The following is a 14,385-nucleotide window of genomic DNA, read 5'->3' as shown; positions in this document are numbered from 1 at the left end:
GGGATGTGCCCTGACGGGGAATCGAACCCGTGACCTCCTGGTTCACCACTGAGCCATGCTGGCCGAGCATGACAACTCTTTATGAAAAAGAAATGACAGCATGAGGAGGTGAGCATTTCCAAAGCCCCCAACATAACTCCTTCAGCCAAGGAGCTTCGCGGGGAACTAAATCTGTGCTCAAAAACTGGGAGCCGGACGTTCCCAAGGTGCCAATTCAGATCACACCTCCTTCCACAGATTTCTGGTTGCAAAAGAAATAATGTATCTCATCTCTGGAGAGTTCCAGAAATTCTGGAAATGTATCTTGGCAATGGAAAGTTCTGAACTTGTTTTCTAAAAGTATCTTTACAACAAAAACTCTGGAAGTGACTTTAAAATATGTATCTTTATAATGAAAAGTCTGGATGTGATCAAAATGTATCTTTAAAATGAAGAATTTGGGAAATAACCAAATTTAGTATCACCACGAGTGGGACATTATTATAACTAATACTATGCACCTCTTGAAATGATTCATAGGAAATAATGCTTACCCTAAATTTCACTGTCTCTAGAACACACTGTCCAATAGAAGAAATATGCCAGTCTCATATGCAACTTTTCTAGTTTTAAACGTAATTTTAATATATTTGACCCAATTTATTCAAAATATTATTTCAGCATGTAATCAATCTAAAAGAAAATTATTATTGTGATAGTTTGTATTCTTTCATCCAAAGGCTTTGAAACTGGAAGTGTGGTCTACACTCTTACAGAACACCTCAATTCAGACTAGTCACATTTCTTTCTCTTTTTTTAATACATATTTTCAGAGAGGAAAGGAGAGGGAGAGAGATAGAAACATCAAATGATGAGAATCATTGATGGGCTGCCTCCTACACGCCCCGCACTGGGGATGTGCCCTAACTGGGAATCAAACCCATGACCGCCTGGTTCATAGGTCGACGTTCAACCACTGAGCCATGCTGGCTGGGCCAGACCAGCCACATTTCAAATGTGCTCTAGACACATGGTTAGTGGCTAACTCACTGGACAGCACAGCTCTAGCCAAACTCCCAGCAAAACAAGAAAGAGAGGCATAAACGACCACCTCCTACTCCCCAGTGGAAGCACAGTGGGCCCTCTGTCACATTCGGCAAGCCCTTGGGAGCAAGGATCATGCCCCATCCTGAGCACAGCAACAGGCAATTAGGAAACTTAATTGATGCTGCAGGCTTGGGTGGCATCTGAATATTTTCTAATACAGGCGTGAAGTTATGTTCAAAGATATTAAGGAAACGGTTCAACAAAGTATCGACTAACGTTGAAACGACCAGAGCCAGGCACATAGATATCTAACAAGTAGGCATTAGGTTTTGGACACAACTTCCACACACTCCAGAAGACATGAAGGCACGTATGATCTCATTCCCACTTCAGAAAAGTGATTCTCCAGAGAATTAAATTCAACTTTCCATTTGCCCCTGGAACCTAAGATTCTTCATAATAAGGTCCAATTTACTTACCTGTTTCTAATTTTTCCCCTTCATTCCTCCAAGATAAGCATTCCATTTCTGGCGTCATCTCCCAAGCAAGCCACGCACGTGTTTTCACCTGCTAGCCCCTATCCACACGTAGATCTAAAAGCGAGGAATGTGGCCCTGCCCTGCGGCACTGCTGCTCCAGCCCTGCTCACCCTTCACGTCCCACCTCATCTGAGAAGTCTTACCTGACTCTGGCCCACACACACGCCCCCCCCCTCGGATCGAAGAGCCCTGACAATAGGCCGTGGCCAAATCCGCTCCTTTGTGCGGTGTGCCTCCCTGTTCAGTAAGGGTGCTGCAATGGCCTGAGAAGACAGGCCAGGGCTCTCATGCAGCTCTGCCCGAGGGTACAGGAGACCTTGGGCAGGTCACTCTCCATCCTTAGCCCTGTTTTCTTAGGTGGCCTCTTTGCTATTCCTTCAGCACACCAGCTACATGCTCCTGCCTCGCCGCCTTTACACCTGCTGTCCCCTCTGCCCTTGTGCACTCATCCATGGACCTACAAGCCCACTTCTAGCAATTTAGTCTTAAAATACACTCCACAAATACAAAACCACACCTAACCACTAGTGTTACTCTCTATATCTTTCTGTACAGATCCTATAAAACATCAAAATCTTGGAAGCAACCTAAGCACCCGACCATAGGAGACTGCGTGAATAAATTATGATACATCTTTCCAATTATATTTCACAAGGGGGGAGAGGAGGAGAGCAGGAGAAGGAACATCTCCATGAACTAAAGTGGGAAAATGTCCAGGCTATGTTGTCAACTTAAGAAAGCAAGATGTAAAATAATTATAAACAACATGCTACTTTTTGCATGAGAAAGGAGAAATTAAAGCACACACAAATATCTGCTTATTTTCAGAAAAAGAAACACGGGAAAGATAATTCAGAAACTAATGAAAATGGCTAGCTAAAGAGGGTGGGAACGTAGTGCAAGAGAGTAAAATTCTCTGGATGAACATAGTTTGACTTTAAAACGGTGTACATATTTTACATATTCAAAAAAGAAAAAGAAAAAACAAACTAAAAAATTCAATAAAAATAGAAACAAATGACTAACTCGATACTAAAACCTCAAATAAAGAATTCATTCAAGTAACATTTGAACATAGTGCTGACTTTGTTTAAAAGACAAAAAATTGCAAAAAAATATGTTAAAAGAAAATAAAGTTACCAAAGGTTAAAAGTAAAAAGATGGTCAAAGATATTCCACGTGAACACTAACCCAATAAAAACTAGTGTTATTATGTCAATGTCAGGCAAAGTAGCCTTTAGGCAAAACATATTTCTAAAAATACAGAAGTATTTCCTAATTAGAAAAAGTTCAACTTACCAAGAACAACAAAATCTAAATTTATATGTGCCTGGTAACACAGTATAAAAATATAAAACAAAAACTATCTGAACTAGAAGGAAAAATAAGTAAATCCATGGACATGAGAGATTTTAATTTTCGTATACCTCTAAAAAAAACGAGTCAACTGATGAACAAAGCAGCGTGATGCGGAGTTGAACAGTTCCATCGGCAACTATGACCTAAGGCACATAGTCAGAACTCTACAATCTCAGGACAGATGTTCTTTTTAAACTCACATGGGACATGTATAAAAACTGGATCATATGTTGGCCGGAAATTTGTCTTTTTAGAAGGAGGCATTAGGCAGGCTTCGGCGTGCTGGCATGGTGCTATTCCTTGACTGAGTGGTGATTATAAAGATTTTTGCTTTGTTGATAAACTGTTTTGCTGTTGTTCATTTTGTGTGTGTATTTTACATGTTTTGTGTGTGTACTATGTATCTTATTGCTCACTTTTTGTGTGTGTGCATTACATTTCACAGTTTAAAAAGAGTTAAAATCCTTTAGGAAGCAACAAGTCTCCTAACAATACCATAAGCCCAATGCAACCTGTTTTTCCTCCGGCATTTCAATTGCTGTGTTTTTAGTGGAGCACCAGGTGAAGTAATGGCTTATGCGTAGAGGCTTCCGTGCACAACACCTATGTGCCTTTCAACACAAAAGGCATATTCAGCCGAGCAAGATGCTCATTCTGAGAGACACACAGGAATTGACACTGTGGGAACTGAGCAGCCATGAATCCCAACTCACATTTAATCCAAGGCAGCCAAGGTTCACAGGCTTATTTAGTAATGTAGGCACAGCCACTCACAATAGTAAAATTATTTCCTTTCTCTTTCCCCCCCCCAAGCACACAGTTCAATTGTCTTCAGTTAAACATAAGTGGGCTTGTTTAGGCACCAGGAAAACCTACTTTGATATGGGGAATAACTTGGGCTATGCAGACTGAGGGAGCAGCAAAAGGATCTAAAGGAGGGCAAACCACAAAGCAGTTGCCCCAAAGGAACCAATACCAATGACGTGGTTATAGCCTACAGTAACCTTAAGCCATACACCCTGGGTAGTTGTTGTTGTCATTATTCATCACTAGCACTTACTGAAAGCTCATCGCCATCTCAGTGACATTACGGAAAGCTTTCCACTTGTCAGGCACTACACGGATATATGATTTTCCTAGATGGTTATCATCTCAACATCTCTCAATAAGCCTAGAAAGTAGGTACATTATTAGTTCTATTTTATAGATGGAGAAACAGGCTGAGGAACTGGCTGACATCACCCACGTGGCAAATGGAAGGCACGGGAATCTAACCTAGCTAGCTGACTTCAGCCCCAATCCTCTTACCTGCTATGCTACAGTGCCTGCCCAGATAGAGGATGTTTGCACGTGATCACTAAGGGCTCTGTCAGCTCTAACACCCTATCATTTGCTTTAATGAATCTATGACAGAGCATTCAACTAGGCCCAGAAATCTCAAACTGCACACAGCAAAATAAAGCAGCTCAATAAAATCTCTACATGACCTGGAAGTTAGCATTCAGGCTCCTTAGGTCATCAGAACTGATCTTTCCCATATTGAGCCCTTCAAGAAACAAAAATGTTTCTCTCCCCTGCCAGTCGATACCTAATCTTCCTCATTATGAAGACAGATGGCTCAGGCAGTATCAAAAGGCATTACAGCAATATAAAAAAAACAAATTTGCAATACAGTTGACATGGTCTTTAAACACAATTGGACCCAAGACAAATTTGATAAATGCAATTTTCTGAGGGTGAAAATATCCCCCTTTAAAAAGTGCCTAAATTTAGAGTAGCTGAAATAAACTGCTTATAAACTATTAACATTGGCCTTGGAAAACAGTATTGGTGGTAAACTGAATATATTAAAGGTAAAAATTTCTTATAAATATAAGACCTTTTTGCCCTTTACACAGAAAACTTAGTGATCACAGTCAGGTCAAAATATTCTTATTTGTTCTTTTAAATAATCATCAGAGTTCCTTTCTTTAAAAAGCAAAACTAGCTAAACCTACTTTTTTTTCTTTAAAGAAACAGCTAATTCCGTAATTGATATAATATAAAAAGTTGTCAAATACGCCTTAGCCTTTATAAGTATGAAGCACACCTCATAAAAGATGCTGACACTTCTGTAAAATGTGAAAGACTAGAAGCTTCTGGGGATTAGGAATAATTTGTTTTTGTTTTTGTTTTTTAAGTATAATATAAACTATTTCTCTTAGAGGTCCCAAGAAGGAAAAAAAATTTATTAGGTCCAGGAATCAAAAATGAGTTGGTATAATTATGGTTACATGCAGAATTTGATGGTTAGAAATGAAATCTATTTAGGCCCAGCCTAAGGGTCTCACAGCCACTCTGTAAGCACAAAGTAGAAGTAGCCCCAGAGAACAGGGCAAATCTCCCATCTGCGTGAGTTTAGTGAACCAGGTAGACCATTGTGTCACCAATATCCGCCCGCAGCCCGTTTTCAGTAAGATGGACGTTCTTGCTCACGAGGTCCACGTGGAAGACAGCATGCTCAGAAATGGGCGTCTTCCCAGTCAGCTCTTTTCCCAGGATGGGAACTCGCCTCGGCCCCAATAGTGGATCATCAAATCTCATCAGCTTCACTTTGCAAAGATCTACAGCAAAAAAAGCATTTAATTACAGTCACTGACTCAAACCCATGCCCTGAATCTGATAATTCACATTTTACACACATGATATCTAAATCATCAGATTATTAAATAGGACCCAGTCTCAGAAAGCAAAGCTAAATCTAACAAAACTTTAAACTCTGCCAGCTTTTACCCAGATCAAAGATTGTCAGCTTCTGTTAATACATGCCCTGGAATTATAAACCAACAGGAAGGGTTGAGTCTAATTTTGAGCATTATCCTATAGCAGTGATGGCAAACCTTTTGAGCTCGGCGTGTCAGCATTTTGAAAAACCCTAACTTAACTCTGGTGCCGTGTCACATATAGAAATTTTTGATATTTGCAACCATAGTAAAACAAAGATTTATATTTTTGATATTTATTTTATATATTTAAATGCCATTTAACAAAGAAAAATGAACCAAAAAAATGAGTTCGCGTGTCACCTCTGACACATGTGTCATAGGTTCGCCATCACTGTCCTATAGGGTCTTTCAAATCACTTTGTATATGCTTCAATTGCCTGTCCTTCAGAATATCAAAAAGTCTAAAACATTTCTCTTGTCTTGCTTCCTCGAATAGATTAAAACTGTAAGTGTTGTTGGGTTGGTTTTTTTTCAGAAGGTAGTTTTGGAAAAAAGAATTACTATTCTAATATGTATTACCAGTTTCTCATTTTGCTCAAAGGAACGCACTTTATTGACAAGCTGATGAGACCCGGAGAGAAGGGAAGGCCGGGGAAGGGCACAGGGCCTAGAAGTCCCAGCCTCTGAGTGAGCCCCACGCCTCCCCTGCTGGAGATGCCTGACCTGCTCTGTGCAAGCTGATACGGTGGCTCCTAGCAAAGAAAGCACTTGTCCCTTGATCACCTTTATGAGCCAACAATCCTGCCCACAATTAAGTCCGAAAAAAAATTTGTTTATTTCAGCAATTCTGAGACTTCCCAACGCCAAATGGTTTTATTTTATGTGGTGAAAAACATGCTAAATGACTGCGAGTGGTGATTCTAGGTTTACATCTACCTCAAAGTGTAGCACAGCTAGTTATGTAGAACTTGATCCACAGGAACAGAAGATATTTTCCAAAGTACTTCCCACCCTTTCTAAAGCAGAGCGCTGGGTGGTCCGTGAGCTACACTCCCAGTTATGTTGCTATGAGAGTATGAGGCCTCGTGAGAGAGGGATAAGAGATAAAAGGAGACACTCACGCAGCTGGCAGCTATGCCCAGAGTACAAGCTATCCAGGCATTCTCTTCTCCTTGGGAAACAAAGACTGAAGGACTGTGGGTTTAGAGGAGGGATCTTGGGGCTTATAGAGCAATTACCTGCGACTACCACGGAGGTATACCCTGCCTGCGAGTCTCTGCAGAGGCCACATAATCTATTGCCAGATGCAGCACAAGCCCTGAAAGTTAAAGAGGGAAAGGAGCAGACACAGCCTGCATGACAGCCCTGGTCTCGAGGGGGGTGGAGGGGCGGGAAACACAATTTTAATGGCTATTGCAATTCAACATGCACATCAGTGACGCCAAATTATTTTGCTAGGAAAGCAGTGACTAGTTCTGCCCACAGATTTTATGCGCAAGGACTTTTACGGCAGATCTGCTTCTGTGTGTGTGTGTGTGTGTGTGTGTGTGTGTGTGTGTGTGTGTGTGTGTGGTATGTGTGTCCCTCTAAAACAGACCTCCCACATCATTCCAAGCAATTCTGAATCAAACTATTTCAAAGAAGCTTTAGTACTCAATCAGGCTTCTAAGTGACAACACACATTTGCTTTGATGTTTCTCCATGTAGATCATTACTGCCATTAAATCTTGGAGCTTTCTTAGTAGTTTTACTATACTTCCTTATCCCAGACCTCATGGAAATTGTTGAAATCTGAGTCTGCAGCTACACAAGATTTAAGGCACTTAGAGCAGAGATGAGAGCAATTGAAAGTCCCTGGGGATTGATAATGTGAGATGGAGCTTTCACCTCCAAGCTCTTAGTTCATATGTGGCCTGGGCTGCGAGTGATTTAAAGTCATTATCATCAAATAGTTGCTCAGTGGTCTTTGTGGCGTAAAATGATGGTTTTAGCCCAGTTCCTCCTGGACCTGGATCATAATCACCCTCAATACAATTGGCACTAATTGGACGACGTGCTGGCTATTGTAGCAGACAGAGAAATGCTATTGAACTGCACTCCTTTCCCATCTCAGCTACTCAGCCCATATGCAACACAACACAGCGAATACAGCCACAGAATGGCTTCCTATATACCCACATTTCAAACTTTTCTTTTTGTGGCTATCAGTTCTAAGGATGGTGCTATCATTCTACAGGACCTAGCTTAAGAGGGAACAGGATAGATGCCAGTAACCACATGGAGGAACTTGGAGACACTGTGCTACGTGAAATAAGCCGGACAGAAAAGGACAAATTTTGTATGGTTCCACTTCTATAAGGTACCAAATCAGTCAGACACATGAAGGCAGAAAGTAGAGAGCAGTGGTTACCAGGGACTAGGGGGAGGTAGAATTATGGGGAGTTATTATTTAGTGGGTATAGGGTCTCAGATTAGAATGATGGAAAAGCTCTCTCTTAGGGATGGAGGTTGGACCACAATATAGATGTATTTAATGACACTGAACTGGACACTTAAAATGACTAAAATGGTCAATTTTGTTTGTATAATTTACCACAATTTTAAAATAATGTCTCAAAACAATAATCTCTAGCCCTGATATATTGCTGATACACAGTGGAACCAGGATTCCTATTTCCCTCCTGCTAGACACTCTTTCCCCTCACCCTCACAAATACAAACTTCACACCCCATCCAAACAATATTTTCTCCATAAATTCATTCCTGATGACCACAGTTGGAAATAATCTCACTCTCCCACTCTTTTCTGTGCTGTGAATTTTATCTACACCTCTCTTACTGCACTCAGCAGTTTCTCCTGACATTAGGATCATGTATGCCAGTAGCTTAGTCCCCTATTCCTTCCCTAGATGCAGCGTCCTAATGAACAGTACTTGATGGACTCCCAACCCCCCCGAGTGCATTCATAGGAGTCTCCACATACACACTTGTTGCTACATACACCACACATGACAGTCAATCAAGAAATGTCCACGAGCCCTGGCCGGTGTAGCTCAGTTGGTTGGGTGTCGTCCCATGCACTGAAAGGTTGCCAGCTCAATTCCCAGTTAGGGCACATGTCTGGGTTTCAGGCTCAATTCCCTTTAGGGGACATGTGGAAGGCGGCCAATAGATGTTTTGCCCTCACAGTGATGATTCTCCCTCTCCCTCTCTCTAGAAATCAATAAAAACGTATTTTTTTAAATGTCCACACAAGCTGAACGAATGACTTCAAGAGAATAAAAATAACAGTAGAATGGATTCCAAAGGGCCATTTTAAGTCTTCTATGTTAATGGCATACTGTTAGCCTGAATATAGTACCATAAATTAGGTCACTGTCTGGGATTTGTAAATCTTTTCAGAAATTTACACTCATGGAATATGAACCAATCAACCCTCAATTGCCATCAAGAAGAGAAGAGAGAGATAATGCAAAATAGGGAATCTCGACATTTATTTGTCTTCATAATTGATAAGAAAAATAATACAGAGACATAATGACTCCCTTCGGACTATGCTCAGTCTAAGACCTGGCTGATCAATGAGGAAAAGAATCTGTAAACTATTATATTAAATATAATCATAGAAGATCTCGACTTAATTAATCTTGATAAGAAATTAAGATTATTTACATATTTCACTTGGAGGCACATTTTTTAGAAGAATGAGCTTTGGAGTCAGATAGACCTGAGTTTGAATTTCAGCTCAAGGATTTACCAGCTGAATGAACTCGGCACATTATTTAGCCTTTCTGACCTCCACTCATCTTCCGTGAGAGGGGAATGCCAACACCCTCTATGTTATCGCGGTGCAAAATGATTAAATGGCTAATACTCAGCACTCACTCAGTAACGTTTCCTCTGCTTCTCTTCCTTCCACAGGAACCGACCCAATTGGGCAAGTTAGTTTAGACTATAAAAGGTGTATCTTTAATTCTGAAAACCTCTAAGAGAGAGACATTTCTTGTTACAATTTTAGAGCTAGAAGGAGTCTTAGAAAAATATGTAATCCAGTATCCTCACTTTAACTAAAAGCTCAGTTTAGAGCTTAAGTGACACAGTCAAGTCACCACGCTACCTCGTCACAACGTCCCAAAGAGAATACAGGTCTCCTGATGCTGGGTCCACTACTCTTCCCACAACATTACACAGCTGTCCCTAAGCAAGCCAGGTACTGTTCTTTCTCCCCTCCCCCTAAAACTCATCAAATCCACAAGCTCCTGCCAAATGCACAGGGAAACCATTTACCTTTGATTCCTCGGTCCACTTTCATTAAGCGCCTGATGATAGAATCGCGGGTATCTCCTTGCCTGATTTCAATTTTGGTTGAGAAGTGGCCATTGGATGGCTGGGGATTCACTATGAAAACTGACACACCAGGCTTAGGAAAATAAAGAGAAAATAATTGTTACAGGAAATCAAACTTGAATACTGCTGAGTGAAGAGGAATCTCTGCTACATTTTTAATGCCCAAAGAAAGACAGATTTAATTCTGGTATCTAAAATCTTGACAAAGGGATACACAAACAACAGTGTGGTGGTTGCCAGAGGGAAGAGGGTGGGGGGGCAAAGGGAGTCCTAATATATGACGACAGGAGATTCGACTTTTGGTGGTGGGCCCACGGTGCAATTTACAGATCCTGTAATATAGAAACCCACATCTGAAACCTATACATTCATGTTAACCAATGTCACCCCAATAAATTTTTTTTTTAATATATTTTTTTATTGATGTTTTACAGAGAGGAAGGGAGAGAGATAGAGAGTTAGAAACATTGATGATGAGAGAAACATCGATCAGCTGCCTCCTGCACATCTCCTACTGGGGATGTGCCCGCAACCCAGGTACATGCCCTTGACCGGAACCGAACCTGGGACCTTTCAGTCCGCAAGCCGACGCTCTATCCACTGAGCCAAACCGGTTTCGGCAAACCCCAATAAATTTAATAAAAAATGAAAAAGACTCACATTTCAATTTTCATTGTATTTTTTAAAATAAAAACTAGGTGTGTTTTTTTGCCCAGCTGATGTGGTTCAGTGTCAACCTATGAACCAGGAGGTCACAGTTCAATTTCCATCAGGGCACATGACGGAGTTGTGGACTCGATCCCCAGTGGGGCCTGTGCAGGAGGCAGCCGATAGATGATTCTCTCTCATCATTGATGCTTCTATCTCTCTATCCCTCTCCCTTACTCTCTCTTTAAAAATAAGAGCATATTTTGAAAGAAAAAAATAAAAACCAGGTTTTGAAAATCGTGTTTTTATTTTTTAAATCCACAAATAACATCTGATGCCATCGCTTATAGTAGAGTAAGGAAAAGTGAGTATTGCACCAACCAGGGAATTAAGAGACTTAAAACCCACCCCCACTTCTAACAAACTATGTAGCCTGGTCCAAACCAATCACTTTACTTCTCTGGACCTCCCTTCCTTCATCTTTAAAATGATGGGTTTAGATGTAATGATCTCTAAGGTCTCTTCTAGCTCTAAAATGCAATGATTCGGTGAGATTCTTGCAACTTACTTCTGTTCTGAAAACATTAAGTGGTTTCCCAGGACAGCATTCTTCCCTGACTTTATCTTCTGCTTCAGAGGCACACTTGACTTCTATGTGTTCTAGCTAAATAGAGGAGGGAAAATGGAAGCCATTAGTATCACTTAATATGATTGAAATTAATCATCACCTCATTTCACCAAAGAACAAAACTAGGTTCTCCACTTAACATGAAATGGTCTGTGCAATTTTATAATTTCCTATATAAACATTAAATGAGATCTGTAATCAATTACTTAACTCTGATCTTAGCTGTCTCATAGTACTGTTGTTTACACAGTGAAGTTAACCATTTTCTATAATGAAATCTGAAATTTACCTGCTAAATAAGAGAAAATGAAAAATCAGCATAAAAGGCTGACCTTAAATAAAGTTCAGAAATTTAGCATTTGAGAATAAAAGCCTTCCACGTAAATAAACTCAGAAATGTAACATGTAACATATTGCACATGCCTGAATATAAGATGACCCTAAATGTGTCCCCACTTCCCAAAGTTCCAAGTTTTTTTCTCCATGAATATATATATGAATATTTAAAACTATCCTTAAAATAGATGTCTACTAATATTTATTAATTTATTTGTTAACTTATTTATAATTACACAATATACAATGTTTATTTAGAAGTAACTATCGCCCTTACTGGTTTGGCTCAGTGGATACAGCGTCGGCCTGCGGACTCAAGGGTCCCAGGTTCGATTCCGGTCAAGGGCATGTACCTTGGTTGTGGGCACATCCCAAGTAGGGGGCGTGCAAGAGGCAGCTGATCGATGTTTCTAACTATCCCTCTCCCCACCTCTCTGTAAAAAATCAATAAAAAAAAAAGAAGTAACTATCTTTCATTCTAATATTTCATGAAAATTTTTATTTACTCTAAACCTGTGGGGGGTTTTTTCTTCAGAGTCTCCATTATCACTAGAGTCTTCTAACAATTTTTCTAGAGCAGATTATCTTTCCTCTGTCTAAGTGGTCTGAGAGACAGCATTTTTAGAACTGATATATGAAGCTATGACTGGGGCAGCATGGTGGGACAGGGAAAATATGTGAAAGCTATTGGTAATGTTCTAGTTCTTGAGTTGGTAGTAGATTCATGGGAGTATAAAAACAGGAGATGTAACGTAGACATAGGGAATACAGTAAATAGTATCACAATAACTTTGTATGGTGACAGATGGTTACTAGACCTATCCTGATGATCATTTCGTAGCATATATAAACGTTAACTAATTATGTCATACATCTGAAACTAATATAATATGTCAACTATTTTAATAAAAAGAGCTTTACATTCCAGAATGGAAATTTAAAAAAAATTTTAAATCTGAAAATATGACCAAATAATACTATATCATGAACCAAGAATTCTAACTAACCCAATTCTGTAAATCTGAAAATAAGGGATGGAGGAGGGGAGGGAGAGAAGAAGCAATTCAGAGTACCTCCTAATATGAGCAATTTTGAAAGTATTTGAATATAAGTTCTAGACTCACTTTTTAAAAGATAATTTGTATGTGTGTGTGTGAGGGAGGAATCCAGGTATATATGGCTAGTATTTTATATATAGAAATAACTGATAAGTGAAATAAGACAACAGGTCATTTTTTCTTCCTACAACTTCTATACCCACTCATTCTCTTCCTTTCCCCCCAAAATTGTGACTGATATTTTTGGCAAAGTTAGTAAACACAGAAGATGAAGCTTATAAAAGGTCTATTATAAAACAAAAGAACTGGATATGTTTACTATGGTTAATTAGTTATTACACTCCTAGCTCCTCTTACCTCAAGGGAATTGGTCAGGTAGACTATATTCTCCATGAGCACTGCCTGTTCATCGAATTCTAACTGCAAATCCAGAACACGAGGTCCCACCTTCTCCAGATTTTCCTAACCACCAAAATGGTTTTGAAAAACAAAATCATATTAACAATACATTGAAAAGAATATATTTCCTCCAAAGCAATCATTCTTCTCTCTATTGATAAAATCTTCAAATTTGAACAGTTAAAGCAAAGGCCTTGGACTCATAGCTTCTCTTATCTATGTCTGCTTGTTAATGAAATTACTAGTTCAGAATAATTATCATTTTAAATATGATAAAATGAAGGCAGCAATGAAATGACTGGAAGAATAAGGTTTTCAGATTCATAAAGTAAATATGATTTTATCTTAGTTTATTTAGGCTGACTTAATAGGCAAGCCAAAAGACTGCTTTGACAAAGAATCAAACAAATGTGTGAAAATATCCCTTCAGGTAACAAATAAATTAACTAATTAATAATAATAATAAAATTTTCCAAGATACCAAATCTTTAAAGCTATTTCACAAAACAGTAAATTAATAATAAATTCCCTAACATATTCCTACAAATTTTAAAATAAAATGTAAAAAGTCATAATATAAGGATACTCAGATAATCCTGTGACATATAAAAAAATAATTTATTTTCTTAATTTTCTTGAACATGAAATAAAATATTTTGCCAACTCAAAATATAACCAGAGAAAGCCAAGTCCATATGCACAAACATAGCTAACTGCCTCCAATAGGGTGCACTTACATGAAAGTGACCTGACATGATTCCCAGCATTGACTGTTTTCATTTACCATCTAAGTCTGTTTCTTTTCCCATGGGAAAAAAAAATACTTAAAGGTCATTTTCTTACTACCAGAGTAATTAAACATTTTTCAACACCACTAATATGCCTGGCAAATCCCCAATATTACTGAAAAGATATATTACTACTCAAATAGTCTAGCATTGGTTTTTAAAAAGCCAACTTTTGAATCTAAAATCTTATTACTACTTTTCAAATCAGTTTCTCTGAATTCTGTTAACGCACGCACATCTTTGCAACCAACAATGTAAGGATAGTTTATTGAATCCATATATTGACAATGGATCTGGCAATCTGACCAATGGGACCACTAAGAAGCAGACCAGCAGACATATAACTTGATTGGTATAGGTCAACCCAGAATTCTAAATTCTCAGACTTGAAATACCGTAAGGTTCAGAGAGTTAATTCTGCTCTAGGAGAATTAAAAGGCTCTCCTAAGAATATAATCTACTCCAATGTAGGACAAGACGAGAGTCTGGGTCTCCATCAGGCAGGCATCTGTAGCCTAGGAGATTTGAAAATTAATCTAAAGTACAAGAATT

At 39.1% G+C, this 14,385-nt stretch overlaps 1 protein-coding gene across 1 annotated transcript in view; it reads right to left on the bottom strand.

Annotated features, from left to right (window-relative positions):
* Positions 1–5,124: 5,124 nt before the first annotated feature.
* Positions 5,125–14,385, bottom strand: part of LARS1 (leucyl-tRNA synthetase 1) — a 54,566-nt gene continuing 45,305 nt past the window's right edge. The window contains exons 29-32 of the mRNA XM_036313718.1: positions 13,004–13,108; positions 11,193–11,288; positions 9,917–10,049; positions 5,125–5,527 (exon numbers count right to left, since the gene is read on the bottom strand). Of these exons, the coding sequence (XP_036169611.1) occupies positions 5,322–5,527; positions 9,917–10,049; positions 11,193–11,288; positions 13,004–13,108 (540 nt within the window). The 3' untranslated portion in view covers positions 5,125–5,321. The remainder of the gene's footprint in view (positions 5,528–9,916; positions 10,050–11,192; positions 11,289–13,003; positions 13,109–14,385) is intronic.

Source organism: Myotis myotis, unplaced genomic scaffold, assembly GCF_014108235.1.
Source record: "Myotis myotis isolate mMyoMyo1 unplaced genomic scaffold, mMyoMyo1.p scaffold_m19_p_6, whole genome shotgun sequence".
Lineage (NCBI taxonomy): Eukaryota > Metazoa > Chordata > Mammalia > Chiroptera > Vespertilionidae > Myotis > Myotis myotis.
The sequence above is the reverse complement of the archived record's forward strand: the minus strand, read 5'-3'. Positions and strand labels throughout refer to the sequence as shown.